The 17,093-nt window shown below is 50.6% G+C and overlaps 1 protein-coding gene across 1 annotated transcript in view; it reads right to left on the bottom strand.

The window, feature by feature from the left end:
• Positions 1 to 2,836: 2,836 nt before the first annotated feature.
• Tbc1d9 (TBC1 domain family member 9) overlaps positions 2,837 to 17,093 on the bottom strand; it is a 69,447-nt gene continuing 55,190 nt past the window's right edge. The window contains exons 13-21 of the mRNA XM_042701717.1: positions 16,845 to 16,974; positions 12,887 to 12,985; positions 12,517 to 12,585; positions 9,315 to 9,555; positions 7,449 to 7,514; positions 6,590 to 6,676; positions 5,080 to 5,154; positions 4,882 to 4,985; positions 2,837 to 4,054 (exon numbers count right to left, since the gene is read on the bottom strand). Of these exons, the coding sequence (XP_042557651.1) occupies positions 3,332 to 4,054; positions 4,882 to 4,985; positions 5,080 to 5,154; positions 6,590 to 6,676; positions 7,449 to 7,514; positions 9,315 to 9,555; positions 12,517 to 12,585; positions 12,887 to 12,985; positions 16,845 to 16,974 (1,594 nt within the window). The 3' untranslated portion in view covers positions 2,837 to 3,331. The remainder of the gene's footprint in view (positions 4,055 to 4,881; positions 4,986 to 5,079; positions 5,155 to 6,589; positions 6,677 to 7,448; positions 7,515 to 9,314; positions 9,556 to 12,516; positions 12,586 to 12,886; positions 12,986 to 16,844; positions 16,975 to 17,093) is intronic.

The raw sequence follows: 17,093 nt of genomic DNA, 5'->3' as shown, positions 1-17,093 counted from the left end.
TTCTAGGCCTCAAGACCCACCCAGGGTCCACTGTGTGCCCCTTTCTCTGGCTGTTAGCCTTCCCCTTTTTAAATGCAGTTAGACTGTTGAGAATACGTTGAAGCCGGGCGCTGTGGTTCATGCCTGTCATCCTACCTACTCAGGAGGCTGAGATTTGAGGATGTTGGTTCAAAGCCAGCCCAGGCAGGAAAGTCTGTGAGACTCTTCAATGAACCACCAGAAAACAGGAAGTGGTCCTGTGGCTCACATGGTAGACTGCTTGTCTTGAGCTGAAGAGTTCAGGGACAATGCCCAGGCCAGAGTTCTGGCCCCATGACAACAAAACAAAACAAAACAAAGAATATGTTGAACCAAGGCACAGGGTCTTAAATAATATCAAAGGGACTCACCAGCATTCTTCATTCCCTCTTGCAGACTTCATAGTAAACATTGCATTTCAAAGACTCCTTCAGAAACACGAACTCTCAAATGACCACTTGTTGTATTTGTCAAGAGAAGTTTAGCAAAACTTTATTCATATTTTACATACATTAGGTCCTGCAGCACCGACTTTGGGACTTAGACATTGTCTCTCCCCATCCCTTGAATTTCTTCTAATAAAGTTTCCAGAACCTTCTGCAAATTCCAACTTAATCATGCTGTGGGTGCGCAGCTGTTATGGATTGTGCAGTGCGGGCTTCCGAGTGTCTCCTCGCACCCGATCCTAACGCCCTCTCTCTCCAAGGAGTCATTTCAAGTCTGTTAGCTGCTATTGGAAGGTTCTTCCCTGACCAGGCCTTTTTACTGGATGGATGGGTGAGTGCCCCATCTCGGGGGGCTAGGTTAGGGGGAGCAGAGAGGAGGCAGTGGCTGCCCCCTGGCCTTGGGTGTCACTGTTAAGTTCAGGAGGGAACTGAGTGCTTAACTCAGTTCAGGCGTCCTGGCCCAGTGCGGGCTTCTCCCCTCCCGAGGTTGCTCCGCTGAGATTGGAGGTCCCAGCAGGACATGGGAAGCCCGGAAAAAGAGGAGGAGAAGCCTAGCATCCCTCCCAGCAGGGGAACCGCCCTCTGCCGGCGGCCAGACAGCCGGGGCACCCACACTCCCTGCTTCCCTGTGGCTGGCTGCGCGTCCCTTCCCTGCCCAATCAGGCCTGCGGACCTCGAGGTCCTTGGAGCTGTGAGTCCCTCTCCCGGCATGCATGGCCCAGCAGCCAGGCTCCCGGGAGTGCCTGCCACTCCTGAGCGGCGTGTTGACTGGAGGCAGGAAGTACCTGTCACCTGAGCATGGAGACCCCAGGCCGCTGGGTCACAGGAGATCATGGTATCCTCACAGGAGGGTTCCCACAGCTGGGTCTGCGAAGAAACTAAGGCACAATAAGCCCAACGCTTACAACAGATACCTATAATCCTAGCTACTCAGAAGGCTGAGATCTGAGGACCATGTTCAAAGCCAGCCTCCGGTGGAAATGTCCAACGGACTCTTCCCAGGATTAAATATGAATTCTCACCCTCTTGTTTCCTTACATTGGTAACTGATAACAATTCTCCTTATTTCAAACACATTCCTTGCAAGGCTGCAGGTTTTACTTTGCATTTCAACATATTCGCCTATAAAGTTTAGTCACAATGGTGATAAAAGCTCCCCAGCAAAATTACTGTAGAAATGTGATTGCCTTAGACAGGAACTCAAGGACAAAGGTCAAAAGCCATATCTGAAGTACTTTATTTGCTCACAGTTATCCTACTTGAAGTTAACTCTACTTTGTTTGACAGTTTAAAAAAATCAACCCCTCGACAAAATAAAAAATTACAGCAGCAACAAAGTAAGAACACAATGGATAATAAAAGAATGGTGAAAGGAACATTCCAAACAAGCAAAACAAATGGGCGCTTGATTGTGACTTCAACAAGAAGGAAGAAAATGTCCAGTGTCTGCTCCAAACAAAACCACAGTAGTAATAATAATAATAATAATAAAGCCAAGTTCAAAGTGCAGGTGTGCTAGTTTTCATTTCCACATCCTTGGGGAAAGTAGACAGAACTATTCTTTTACATAAAGTGACAAGTTTTCTGTTGAAAACATTTTACTACGTTATCCTGCGGGATTTCTTTTCCACGTATAGGATCTTGACGCGGGTGGGTGGGAAGATGGTCTCACGTGGTACCTGCTGTGGTTTCTGAGCTCCGGGGAGGGGGGAGTGGTAAAGGGGACTGTTTTACCCTTTGTGTATTGGCAGGGACTCACAAGCTAAAAATCCAGTTATCAGAAGCATCCCTATGTTTAGTCTAAGCCTTATCCCAGCCCTCTACCCTCTTCCCGAACACCCTGAGAATTTCTAACCAAAGACCCCTTCACTTCCAGAGAATTCTGGTCTGCTGATATAAACCACCTGAGCCATTTGCTAATGCAAAATCCTAATGTTCAAACTGATCAATCTAAATTGATCACATATAAGTGTTATGCCAACATCACATCGTGCTAAAACCACCGACGCTTTTATAACAGCTTTGAACCCCAAATGTTGGCCTGCTCATCCTGAAAGGTACATGTGTGGATTGTGATTTCTGAATGGAGGACTTGGAGGAAATATATTTCAAATCTTCAACAATAATTTTTAGGGCGTGTGTGTGTGTGTGTGTGTGTGTGTTTGCTGGTACTGGGGGTTTTGGACTCAAGGCGTTGAGCTCTTGCTTGGCTTTTTACTCAAGGGTGGTGCTCTGCCACTTGAGCCACAACTTTAAGCTTTTTGCTAGTTCACGAGAAGATAGGAGTCTCGCAGACTTTTTAGCCCAGGCTGGCTTCGAACCATGACCCTCAGATCTCAGCCTCCTGAGTCGTTAGGATGACAGGCATGAGCCACAAGCAACTGGTTCAATTTTATTTTTTTAATATTTGCAAGTTTGGTAGAGGATTTGCCTGAGTGACGTTGCCTTTTTCTTTCTAATAACAGTCTTCTACTTGACACATTTGATTTCGCTTACAGCTCGGATTTAATTGAGAAGCCCAGATACACAGGCAACTGCTGCTTCAGGGACAGTTAAACACGTCTGTCTTGAACCCATAGATACAGCTCAACAGAAGAGGAATAAGCTAGAATACACACATATCACTGACAGTCGACTTGGGGCGGGGGGGGGGGATGGTTCGTGGAATACGCTGCCCCCACATCCCCCAGCACTGAGGTGTTTCCATGTTGATCTCAACAGTTTTCAGAGTATTACATATATGAAAACACTAGGCTTTAAGCCAAGTACTAATAAATATTTAATTTAAAAGGAAAAAAAAGAAACCCCGGCACAGAAGAACATAAAAAAGCCCCCTGGCGCCCCCTTTCCCCGGGTGGGGGGCACGCTCAGCCCGACAGGGAGGAGATTTCGTAGTCACTGGCGGAGGGCAGCGGCTTGCCCATCAGCCGGATGTTCTTCGCGCTGGTGACCTTGGCCATCATGCACACGGGCTTGTCGAAGTACTTCACCAGCGCCGGCTCGGTCAGCAGGGAGGCCAGGAACTGCTCGAAGGTGATGGCCCAGTCCTGGTCCAGGCCGGTGCTGCCGGCCAGAGCCGGGGCGGCCTGGCCGCTGCGGACCAGCACCATGTCCTCCCCGATGTCCTCGCAGTGCAGTTTGTCCTCCTCGTGCGAGCCGGCGCTGAGCACCGAGTAGGAGGACATGGAGCTGTCGTCCTTGGTGTCGTCGTCGGAGATGAGCATGGAGGAGCAGGCGCCGTTGTCCCGGGGGGAGGAGTCCTCCAGCTTGATGTCCTCCATCTGCCCCCCCAGCGAGCGCTCCTCGCTGTCCGGGGCCAGCGTGGTTGGCAGGGGCTCCGTGGACTCCACCGCGAAGGGCTGGCCGGGCCCCTTCTTGGGGAAGAGCAGGCCGGGCATGGCCGGGGGGTAGGGGGCTCCGCTGCCCAGGCCCCCGGCCTCCTTGGCGGGCGGGGCGATGAAGAGCTTGCCCACCTCCCCGATCTCCAGCAGCAGGCTGGTGACGGCGGCCGTGGCGTGGTAGAGCTCCTGCTCGTGCGGGTCCTCGCTGAACAGGTTGTACATGGTCTTGCACAGCTCGATGAACTGGCCCTGCAAAGCGACACCAGCGTGACGGCGCAGGGCCCACCCCTGGAACACCGACCCCACGCCCCCCACAAACCCCCATGGAGGGAGTCTCTAGTCTCTTGGTTGGGGTTTCCAACCTTCCCCCCTTTTAATTATTTGAAGACTTGAAACATTTGTGAAAATAGGAAGAATGGGAGAATAAACCTCATGACCACGTTCACCCTGAATCTCTTCCTTTCCTCTTTGCTTTTAGTCTGATCCCCCCCCCCCCCGCCCCCTGCCCCGTGTTCAATAATCCCACCCTCATTTCCTCCATCTACCCACTTTCACAGGCCTCCCATGTTCCTCTCTCCCGTGATGGAGCCCCTCTACCCCCAGATGCAAGCAATACCTTCACTCCTCTCAGATGACCTTCATTCCCATCAGATGACCTTCATTTCGACCAGATGATTTCCTTACAGGAGTTACTTATAATTATGTAAGCTTAAAAAAAAACTCTCCCTCATTCCTTTTCAGCTTTTTAAGGAAAACCTATGTCCACTGTCTTTCTAGCCAGGCACAGTGATCTGAGCACCTGAGAGTGGTCTTGGTGACTGGCATAAGATGTCGCAGACACTTAAAACTGAGTATTTTGTGACTTAAGTTTTCTCACAACTGGGCGCACATCAAATTTTTACTTTAACAAATTTTTACTTAAAAGTAAATAATGTCTTTTTGATGCACAAAGAGAGATCCAAATAGATGAACGGAGAGTCCCTGAATTACTCTGAGGAATATTTATCCTCCATTTATGAACGACAGCAAAAAAATAGCTTCCAGAAGAGAGACATGGGACCGGTAAGCACACTCACCTGGTTCAATTTGGGTAAATCTTTAGCGTTCTTCGACTTGGATTTAATTTCTGGGGTCCAGAGTCTCAGATAATTACGATTTTCTTGGGAGTTTGTTCTCTTCCCTAAAAGCCAAATGGCAAGAGGTGAGCGCCGGCAGGGCGGAAGCATACACGGGCTCAGCGGGCGGGGAGGGAGGCTCAGAGGGAATGGCGGTACCTTTGTCTGGCTTCAGACTCACTGCAACAAAGCCGTCATCCACACTGGGCTTGCTGCGACCACCCAGTCCAACCACTGGCAAAAGGCGTCAGGGGGAAAAGGAAGCACGTTACTCCACGCATTGGTAGGAAAATCAGAAGAAGCTCTAGGCAGGGCAACCCGATTCAGCAAACAAAACACAAGCATACCCTGTTAAATTTGACTTTCAGACAAACTACACACATGCACACATACATGCACAGACAAGTACAGTCTGTTACATTTGAGTGTCAGATAAACTACATAGGTAGGTAGATACCATTTTGTTTTTGGTCAAAGTTTATCTCTACTATCTTATCTTTAACCAGCCGGACGCTGAAAGTAGAGTGTGGCCTAAGTGGAAGAGAGCCAGCCTTGCTGTGAGAGTGTGAAGCCCTGAGTTCAAGTTCCAGTGCCCACGTGCGCGTGTACACACACACACACACACACACACACACACACACACACACACACACACACACACACACAAATTAAAGGGAGAAAGCCTTGTAGTCTTCAGCCTTTGTAGAGCACGGTGTGTTCACCAGGCCAGTGTGCTCTCCTCCTGGCCCCTCTTCCATCATTGTACAAAGAAGAAGGATTATTTTTGTCAGACCCTCAAAAAGAGGGCCTTTCAGGAGTATTAAAATCTATGTTGATAGAATGGATGTGTTCACTGTTATATGCTATAAAGTTCTTCAAGATTCATAACTTAGCATTTCAAGAATCTGACTTGCTAATTGCCTTGCTATTGGTAAGTACCCAGAGCCTTGGGCTAACTAGGCAAGGGTCTTAACAACTTGAGCCACGCCTCCTTGGCCCTTTTTGCTTTAGCCATCTTCCCAGTAGGGCCTCACGTCTTTTCCGGGTAGCCCCTCCCATCTTTTTGCCCAGGCCTCCTGCATCAGAACCTTCCTACTCATGCTTCCGGCTTCCCTGGGATGACTGCCGCAGCGTTATCAGGTGAGACGGGGTGTTGCTAGCATTTTTCCTGGGTGGACCTCCTCATCTGCTTCCTGAGTGGCGGGGTTCCAGATGTGAGCCATGTACATAAACCCCATATATGATCCTTAAAGAGCTCACTTATAACTAACTCCCTTTTCTTCTTCTTCACACCAGTTATTACAGGACACACGGGACTGCAAAGGGCAGCGGAGCAACGTCCTCAGATTCCCCTGGAGTTTGTGAGCTCTAAGAGTGTGATCCAGAGTTCCATCGGCAACCCCAGCGGAAGCTGGTGTGTCAGACAGGGAGCCTTCCTTCTGTCCTGCAAACCAGCCCGGGCCATGTTAGCAGGGAACGACCCCCCTACCGTGTGCCACCAGGAAATTCCTCCCCTCGTGATGTGGAAAGTGATTTAGGAAACCAAGGCAGTATCCAAAATATCTAGAAAATTGGAAGGGTCAGCCATACTTGTGCTTGTTTGAGTAACCGACATTGGAGGCGCGGGCTCCGTGGGAGACCTGGCCTGCTCAGCAGGGACGTCACCTACCGTGAGTGCATTCTGGGGTGATGTCTTCAAAGAAATACTGCGTGGCCTCAAAAGCAGAATCGGGCTCATCCGGATCTAAGGACGGCTCTGGAAAAGCAGGAAACAAGACTTCCATATCAATGAAACGGGGACTTAACTACGCGAGAAAGTGACCGGAAGAGGAAGACACAGTCAGAAATGCGTGCTGGCCACGCCAGAGTCCCCGGTGCATATCAGCCTGAGCCGAGTGGGGTCTCTCCTCCTCTTCTCCCCTGCTCCTTCTCTCCCCTCCTCCTTTTAAGCAACTCCACACCAAAGGGTCTCTTTTCTTTTTCCTTTCAATGCAGAGTTTCTGGAAACCTTTGGAATCATGCTTTGTAAGCCAGCGTTAGGGCCCGCATGCTGCAAAGACAACGTTCAAGTCTCCAGTTTGGCCATCTTGCAGTGCCGATCTCTCCTCACCTTTAGCACTGTTGTATTTGCTAGATCTAGCCCAGCCTTGCTTAAACCTGAGCTCAAGCCCTCCCCGCGCTGCCCACTGGCTCCTCCTGGTGGAGATCAGTGCCCCCGGTACTCACACAGGGACTCCATCCGCCCTTCCTCTCCTAATTCCTGCGGCCCACACGTGACCAAATCATCCCCACGTCTCTCTGGCAGGTGCTGAGCTGTTGTCTCCCCACGCAGCTCCTACCATAGACAGGTGAGTGATCCGGGGGCACGCGGAGTCAGGCCCTCAGCCATACAACTATCCACACTCAGCGTGTCCTTAGAGTACAATCCCTGACCCGATCTGCCTACCAGCCAGCCAGCTGACCTCCAACCAGAGAATTCAAGCCCGCCCTGGTTACGGCACCTGTGCCCAGCCGCGCACTTTGCTTACCAGGCAGGACGTGCATTTTGTAGAGGAGTTTGAGTTTCTCGGTGAGGTCCCCATGACACGCAGCGCCTAGGAGGACATAGGACATGTGACAGATGTGTCCCGAGTGCAGTTTGCTTTTTACCAATTGCCAAGACATTGCCCTGCCTGGCCGTATTAGGGGTGCAGAGCTTGGTGGTGGAGAGGCTCAGCCAGCTATGCTCAGAGATTCCTCAATGCCATGGTGACTTAGCCTCTGTACCTCAGCTCCCCCACTGTAAGGTGAAATGATAGTGGGAGGTTCTAGCCATGATCTTGGCACCCGGACTTCATGAGGCATGAGGAATACCAGTGTTAATATGTACCAAGTGCTTAGCTCGGAGCCAGGCACTTAACATACTGAGTTCTTCAAGAGGAAGGTCATGTGGCTAGGCTCCTAGCCTATGTGAGAGTTCAGAATTAAAATCAAAGCACATTTTTGGAATCACATCAGGTTACTCTGGGCCTGGGTGCTGTCCCTGAGCTTTTGTGCTCATGGTAAGCACTCTACCATTTTGAGCCATGGCTCCACTTCTGGTTTCCTGGTGGTTAATGGGAGATGAGCGCCTCACAGACTTTCTTGTCTGGTGTGGCTTTGAATCATGATTCTCAGATCTCAGCTTCCCGAGAAGCTAGCATTACAGCCTTGAGCCACCAGTGCCTGACTGATTTTAATCTATTCTAACTTATCCTGTATTACATGATCAGAGCGTCAGAAGAATCCTGTTATTTTTCCCCCCTTTAAATTCCGTATTTATTCCTGAAATCTAAAAGTCCTTTGTAAGTATATATTCTCAGACTGCCTGATTAAAGATGAACCCAACTTGGAACAAGAAGAGAGAGTCACAAAGGTAGATTGGAAGGGGTAAGAGGGGGACATCTATATTGCCGAATTTTCCAACTTCCTGCCAGCCCTCATCTCTGATTTATGCCAGTGTTCTCGGACAGGGACCAGCTCTAAGCAGAGACATCCTCTCCCACTGAAAGCTCTTCTAGAAAGCCCAAGAAGTGAAATTCTGGGTTTACATGCATGTGTGCTTTCTGAGGAGAAAAGGTCTGTAGTAAGACTATTCCAGCTCTTAAAGAATCCATGGCTTAGAAATGGCTGGGTGGCTCAGAGCTGCCTTCCATGTTGGATTCTTCAAAGGCAAACAGAACAGAACCAGCGCCTCCTCCAGGCCGGGGTGTTTGGTGGCTCATCCTTACAGAACGAGCTTTTCCAGAACCTTCTACATTCTCCTGTAACATAGTGGGTTTCTATCGTCTTCCTTTCTCTTATTCTGTCTGCCTTCTGTGTTAATTTCCAATCATTATATCTCTGGACAGGGTTCTAGAAGGAATCTCCCTTTAATATCTCAGAAGGGTAAGAAAAAAGAGCAACTTTTGAGTCAGGCAGACAGATAGACAGAATTCTTCGCCATCCTGGCTCCCTACGCCTCCCTACGCCTCTCATTCAAGTCCACAGCAGAGGCTTAGTGACTGGCTCAAAGTAATTGTCTGAGCAAGTGGCCACGAGCCGGCGGCTTTCCCTTCAGCCCGTTTTACAGGGAGATGAAATAAGCAGGCGGCGTGGTGCTGCGGCATGAATGTCGGAGGTGTCCACCAGCTCCACGTGGCGATCATCCCCGGGGAGGGGGAATTAGTGTGTGTGGGGGGACCGGCGTCCTCACAGGGGTCTGAGGGAGCCAGATTATCTTTCCCCCGTGTGAGAACGTGGCAGGAGCCCTCTATGAGGCACGGGGGACCCCACAGAAATGGCGGGAGCTAACCTTGCCACCGGTGCAGCCCCGAGGATCTGGGGGCGACCGCTCCCCACCCCTGACCTGACTCATCGCGTAACAGGGCTCTTACTCAGGCCAGCCACAAACTCCCGGAAGTTAATGAGGGAATCCCCGTTCTCATCCAGTAACTGGAACAGACGGCAGGCCAGCACGTCCGAGTGAGCGCCGCAGGCCCAGGGGAAGAGCAGGGCGAACATGGCCTTGAACTGCTCCACGTCGATGCGGTACTGCTCCAAGTAGGGCAGGCTGGGGTCATGGCGGTCCAGGGCGTGGCTGCTCCCGCCCCAGTAGCAGCTGGTGAGGTGCTCCGCCTGCAAACCCACACACAGGACGGTTACCCCAGCTCCCCACGGCCCCATCCCCCAGATCGCAGCACACAGCCTACATGGGTGTGCTCCTTTGACGTGTGTGTGCCGGTCCTGGGGCTTGAACTCAGGGCCTGCACCTTGTCCCTGAGCTTTTTATGCTCAAGGATAGTAGCTCTACCGCTTGAGCCACAGCGCCAGCTCCACCTTTTTGGTGGTTCATTGGAGGTAAGAATCTCACAAACTTTCCTGCCTGGGCTGGCTTCGAACCACAATCCTCAGATCTCAGCTTCTTGAGTTGCTGGGATTGCAGGTGCGATTACCAGCATCTTCCTACTTCACAAATCACTACACAGAGGAGCGCAGGGAGCTGAGATCAGCGGACAACCCCCCAGCCCATCCCTGGAGAGCAGCAGCCTCTTTACTCAGGAGTCATATGACTGAGAGAGGTGCACACCCCATCTCAGAAGCTTACAGAGACAGATGGAGAGGCAGAGAGGCCTGGATAGGTGACCACCCCCACACAGGTGTTTCCAGTATCTGTGGCAGGTGAGCAGAGCCCTGGCGATCATGCAGGGTGGAAGTCAAATTCACACAGAGCAGGTAACTTCATAGGCTTTGCAGGTGTGGACACCTGTAGGTCCCCCCCCCCTCTCTCTCTCACACACACACACACACACACACACACACACACACACACACACGTGTGGATATCAAGCTGCCACACAACAGAGATGTCCCGGAGGTGTGGAATGGAGGCTGGGCTGCTGTACTGCGCTCTGTGAGCAATGTGACCCTTCGCACACAGCTAATGAGCCACAAAGCAGGGACTTGCATCTGTCGGTCTCATCAGAAGGATGCAAGGCTCATACTGTATCTACCAATTCAATACATGCTTTTGTCACACCTGCCAGGAGAGAAAACTTAGCGGGCACTAGTGAAACAGGAATATGGTCGTGGTGCCCTCTAGTGGCCGACAGGCCAAAAGCCTTGCTGCAGCCATCACTGCCACTGATGTCAGGCTTCAACCCTGACCTTGATGTTTCTTCCTGTTTGCCCTTACTATCTTTGCAGGGCTCCAAAGAGCCACGTTCATTTCTGACAGGGAACTGCAGATTGTGATGGAATTGGTGCTTGTATCAAAGGCATCTTTTAAATGGTTTCCCCCGACAATTGCCAGCATTTTAACCGACAAGGTGGCTGACAGTTACAAAGAACAAAGAAACACACAGGAATTGTGTTACCAAAGTCCTTTCTTAGCAGAGATCAAGAACAGGAGGGACTCAGTTATAAAACAGACATTACATGGGCTGGGAAGGTGGCTCAGTGGTAGAGGTGCTTGCCTTGCATGCCTGAGGCCCTGGGTTTGATTCCTCAGCACCACATAAGCAGAAAAGGCCGGAAGTGGTGCTGTGGCTCAAGGGGTAGAGCGCTCATCTTGAGCTGCAGAGCTGAGGGAAAGCGCCCAGGCCCTGAGTTCAAACCCCATGATGGAAAAAATTAAAAAAAAAATCAGCATAAAACAGACATTACAGAAACTTAACCAAGCTTGCTTTATTTCTAGTCTTTTCTATTCTTATACTAGCAACATGACCTTTTCTTTTCCTTTTGTGTGGATCCTGGGGCTGGCGCACAGGGTCTGGGTGCTGTCCTTGAGCTTCTTTTTGCTCAAGGACAGTGCTCTACCACTTGAGTTACAGCTCCACTTCTGGCTTTTTTGGGGGGGAGTAGTTTATTGAAGATAAAAGATTCTCATGGACTTGGCTTCCTGGGGTGGCTTTGAACTGTGATCCTCAGATCCTGAGCAGGTAGGGTTACAGGCATGAGCCTCTGACGTCTGCATCATCTTAAGGGTCCCTTACAGCTTGTTATAGGAAATTAAAAGTTACAAGAAGCCGGGTACCAGTGGCTTACACCTGCAACCCTGGCTACTCAGGAGGCCGAGGTCTGAGGATCACAGCTCAAAGCCAGCCTGACTTTTCTGACAGAAAAGTCGATGAGACTCTTATCTCTAATTAACCAGAAAAAAGTCAGAAGGGGAGATGTGGCTCAAGGGGTAGGGTGCAAGCCTTGAGTAGGAAGGCTAAAGGAGAGCAGCCAGGGCTGAGTTCAAAGCCTCGGTACTGGCACACACGCACACACACATGCATACACATACACACGCATACACACACGCATACACACACATACACACGCATGCATACACACATACACACACGCATACACACACATACACACACCCCCCCACACGCATACACACATGCATACACACACACACATACACACACACACACACACACACACACACACAGTCCCAAGAATTTCTGGAAGAATTTAAACTTGTCAACCATTGTTCTAATGAGCTTTACAAAGCAATAGCCACTTTTTTTCTTAAGTCCAAGAAAATAGCTACAATGTAGAGAGAAAGAGAGCTAAAATATTGACTTGACTTAGTGATAAGAATTTGCTTATTTTCTGTGCTATGTACAGTGCTCTCCCTCTCCCTCTCCCTCTGTCTCTGTCTCTGTCTGTCTCTGTCTCTCTCTTGGTACTGAGGTTTGAATGTGGGGCCTCAAGCTTGCTAGGCGGGCTTTCTATCTCCAGAGCCATGCCTCTAGCTCTGTTACGCTCTATTTTCAAATAAGGGCTCACATGTTTTTCCCAGAGGCTTGCCTTTGACCATCACCCTGCTACCCATAACTTCAAAGAAGCTGGGATTACAGGAATGCACCATGCTGGCCTTATACCACAATCCTCTCAGTCTCCCCCTGCTGACTGGCTGAGATTATAGACATGCACCCTCATGCCTGGCCAAGGACTATAATTCTGCATTCCTACCTCTTACTAGTTACACATGCAGGGATTCCTGCCCTTCCCGAGCAACCTCAAACAAAAGCCAAGAACGCATCGACTAATGAATCACCACTACCCTTCCTTCGGGAGGCGTGGATTCACTCTGAAGCGCACCTTGAAGAGCGTGTAAAGTTCCTCCAGCTCGTCAATGGTGAAGGACGTTTCTGTCACAATGGTCCGTACCTACAGAAGGAGGAGACCAATGAGCTGCACAACCTGCAGAGCCTCAGCATCTGGGGGGCCCCGTCTCCCCGTCGCTGGGCTGGAGCGGGGCGGTGGGCTGGAGCGGGGCGGTGGGCTGGAGCGGGGCGGTGGGCCAGCAGGGCGGTGGGCTGGAGCGGGGCGGTGGGCTGGAGCGGGGCGGTGGGCGAGCAGGGCGGTGGGCTGGAGCAGGGTGGTGGGCTGGAGCGGGGCGGTGGGCGAGCAGGGCGGGAGGGGGAGGCACGCGAAGCCCCGAGCTGACCGGAGGAAGGACTTTCCTCACCACGTTGCGCTTGGTGGTGTCCTCCAGGGTCTGGATCACTTTTAGCCGCTGCTTGAACCTCATCTGCTCGATCAAATCTGCCCGGATGGTTCCGAATTTCTGGAAGGAGCAAGGTTGGGACTTGGTGAGAGACGCCGCTTGGCCGGCGCCCTCGGGGTGAGAGGTTCCTGGCACAGGAGGAATGATGTCACATGACCACACGCTTCGTCTCACAGAATAAATAATCTGGAAGTCACCGTGTATCTCAGGGGCCAAGTGGAATTTCTAAGTCAAATATGGCTTCCTCCAGCCAATAGTTCATCAGGCAGGAGGAGGGTAACATTAGGTTGTTTGAGACGAAGAATAATACGTTGGGTACTGGTGTCTCATGCTCAGGAGGCTGAGATTCACCTGTCATCCCAGCTACACAGGAGGTAAAGAAGAAACATTCCAGCCCAACTGCCCCCCCAACCCAGAAGCCAGACAGATGTGAAGGTGAACATATGTACCATCTACTTGGAAGGTGTAAATAGGTGGATCACAGTCCAAGGCCAGCCCTAGGCAAAAATGGGAGAGCTTGTCAGGAAAATAAATAGTTACCAGCCTCTCCCTACTCAACCCTTCTCAGACAACACCCATAGGAACAGGTCCCTTGACCACAAAGAAACACCCAAGGCCACCACCTCTTGCCAAAGACAAAATGCGAGGGGCCCTCTGTGTGTGTGTGTGTGTGTGTGTGTGTGTGTGTGTGTGTGCGCGCGCATGTGTGTGGAGGGGGGATTCCTAGTCTAGACGTCACCCTTGAAGGCTGACGCTTTGTGGTTCTACTTCTGTGTAATTCTGACAGAAGTGCAAGGTTCCTCTCACGAGGTGCGCACAGAAGAAACCTGGAGCTGGCTGGGAAGGTGGCTCAGTGGTAGAGCTCTTGCCTTGCATGCATGAGGCCCTGGGTTCGATTCCTCAGCACCACATAAGCAAAAAGAAAAAAGCCAGAAGTGGCGCTGTGGCTCAAGTGGTAGAGCGCTAGCCTTGAGCTGAAGAGCTGAGGGACAGTGCCCAGGCTCAGAGTTCAGGCCCCATGACCGGACCCCCCCCCCCAAAAAAAAAAAGAAACCTGGAACTTTATGAAGTGGGGTCCTCATCTCTCCATATGGTACCAGACTGAACTCCATCCCCCGGGAGGCCTGGGCTGGACCAGAATTCCTCCCCTGTCCAGTCCCAGGGGTCACTCTCCTGGAGCACAGGGAGACGGGTGGCGTGCACCCTTGAACACTCAGGTGCCACACTTTGGCCTGGGCCAGGCTGCAAAGGCCTCGGGTTCCACCAGGTCAGTCGCCCCGAAGGGCCGTGAACCACGACCTCACTGCACATTTGGAATCTCAGGGGGAAATTAAAAAAGCAAAAAATCCTTAGACCTGGGCTTCCTGCCAGAGATTCAGATTTAATTGGTCTAAAATGGAGCCTGGGAATTCATTTTTTTTGTTTTTGTTTTTTTTTTAATACTTGGCTTTTTTTAAGGATGCAGGCAGGGTGGAGACCACAAAGACCAGACGAGACCAGGTAAAGTAGCGCTACAGACAAGAGGCTGTCTTCCCCGGAAGGCAGAGGAAGGCCTTGTTGGTGTCTCCTGCATGGAGGGCTTGGACAGGAAGCAGAGGAAAGCCGGCCTCCATCTAGTCTCTCCCATGACAGATGCTCCAGCCCCAGCCCAGGCTGGTCTGCCAGTGTCAAGAATGAAGCCGAGGCTGCATGTACAAAGCTGTATTACCTTGGCTCAGAATTCTCTTAACAAAAAAAAAGTTTCAAGAGATGTCTTTAGGAAAAGAATCCACAGATATCATTAACTACTGCCTGCAATCTTACGGTTTTTGTTGTTGTTGTTGTTGCTGAAAGAAAATAAAATCACTGGCCATTTCTGATAAGAGTACTATCCAAATGTTTTTTCACATGCATAGAGATAATAAGCAGTGTTGAAGACAGTGAGGCGAAGCTGACTTTCGTTTGCTTGTTCGTTCATTTGTGTCTGGCTTTTAAGACCCAGTCTTGTTTTGTAGTTCAGAGGGGCTTGGGAATCACAGCCCAGGCTGGGCCATCACACTTTCCAGTTCTCCTACTTCTACCTCCCAGGGGCAGGGATTACAAACTCTGCCAACATGCTCAGCAGACCTGTGCTGCTTAATCTCTGATTATGGAAATAGAAACTTGGACAGTCTTTACAGAAACTGGACAGTGAGGACCACCAGCTTGGAGATCATGCATCAAATGCACTTCTTCAATGGGGATGTGCTATGTGCGGAGCTATACTGTAATAGAAATTTGAAAGAAACCAACTTTAAATGGCCAAATAAAAATGGTACCAGTTAAATAGGCTTTGCTAACTCATTAAAAAGCATTCTACAAAAGCATTTCCTAAAGTCATGCCTTTCAAATATTTAGTGTATTAGAGAATTCTTGTGGTGTGGTTTAGAAGAAATACATGGTGTGTGACAGAGCAGTATTTAGTGAGATCTTTTTTTTAAGTGCATCCTGTAAAAGTAATACATAATTGTTGGAAGTATTGTGAAATATTTGTAGGATACAGTTCATTTGTCTTTCAGATTTACCTACAATTTCTACAATGATTACATATCATTTACATGACTCCTAAGTGGAAAGGAACTAAACAGGGTGTCTCAATGAAAATTAAAAATGTAATCACCACTCCTTCCCCATGATGAGTTAAAGGCACACATTTCTGACTCTCTCTGTTGCTGTGTATGTGTGCAGCGTGTGCATGCGCGCGTGTGTGTGTGTGGGGTCAGTACTGGGACATGAACTCAGGGCCTCTTGCCCTCATTTGGCTTTTTCACTTAAGGCTGATGCTCTACCAACTGAAGCCACACCTGTACTTGTAGCTTTTTGTGGTTTTATTAGACATAAGAATCTCACCGGTTAGCCAGGTGCTGGTGGCTCATGCTTGTAATCCTAGCTACTCAGGAGGCTGAGATCTGAGCATGGTGGCTTGAAGTTAGCCCTGGCAGAAAAGTCCCCGTGAGACTCCTAACTCCAATTAAGCACTCAAAAACCAGAAGTGGTGCTGTGACTCTAGAGGTAGAGCCCTAGCCTTGAGCACAAAGAGGTTCAGGGACAGTGCCTAGGCCCTGAGTTCAAGCCCCATAAGTGATCAATTAAAAAAAAAAGAATGTCATGGGCTTTTCGGTGCAGGCTGGCTTTGAACTTTATCCTCAAATCTCAGTCCCCTTGATACTGGCTAGGATTACAGATGTGAGACACCAGTGCCCGGTGCTCTTTCAGCTCGAGAGCTACTTTCTGCCCTGCCCACTGCCTCACTATCATGGCCTCCAGAGTGCTGCTGGATCTCCAGTCTGAGAGCCCCCACACACCTGGAGAAAGCGTGACGGGCTCGGTAGCGAGCGCAGGGTCATTTCTATAAGTCTACAGAGCTAAGTACCAAGGAGTAGGAAAGCAACAGGTGCCAGTGACTCATGACCATGACTATCGCTCTGGGGAGGCTGAGATTGGGAGGATTACAGCTAGAAGCCAGCCCAGGCATAAATGCTTACGAGGCCTCTGCTCACCTCGAGCTGGGCACAGCTCCGACAGAAAGCCTGAGATGGTGGGGACCAGTTCTCACAGCGTGAAAGGCAGCGGGTAAAATGATGCTTTGAGTATTTTTATCCCCTCCCAAACTTAGTCCCCAGTGCAATAGTGTATGGAGGTGGGGCCCTTGGGGAGGGATTTAGATGCAGAGGGCTCTGACTTTGTGGAGTCTTTCTTCTGCTGTGTGAAGACATGGTCTTCCTCCCAAGGACAACACGCAGGTGTTCAAGGCGCCATCTTGGAGGGGGAAAGGCAGGTGTCTCCATCTGCTGGAGTCTTGAATCTCCCAACCATTAGACGGCGGGCTAGCAAGGGCGGAGCGGCTGAACTCTCAGCAGCCTCAGGGAGCGGCACCACCCGGCCAGGGGGCCGGACCCACCTCGTAGGACGTCCCGATGAGTCTGAAGATGTCCACGGCGGGGTAGGGCTCCACGTCGTCGCTGAGCAGCGAGTGGAGGTGTGGGATGGGCGGCAGCGTGCTGTCCTTGTTGGTCACGCTGTCCAAGTACCTGAGGGGAGACGAACCGAACCGGGGGGATCACTGGAGAGGGACCAGAGCTCCCCCCGTCATTCTGCAAACGCTGCGTTTTAGAATAAAATCCCCTTGACTCATGAGGACAAAGCAGTG

Source organism: Dipodomys spectabilis, unplaced genomic scaffold (genome assembly GCF_019054845.1).
Source record: "Dipodomys spectabilis isolate Male_0828 unplaced genomic scaffold, ASM1905484v1 ptg000297l, whole genome shotgun sequence".
Taxonomy (NCBI): domain Eukaryota; kingdom Metazoa; phylum Chordata; class Mammalia; order Rodentia; family Heteromyidae; genus Dipodomys; species Dipodomys spectabilis.
The sequence above is the reverse complement of the archived record's forward strand: the minus strand, read 5'-3'. Positions and strand labels throughout refer to the sequence as shown.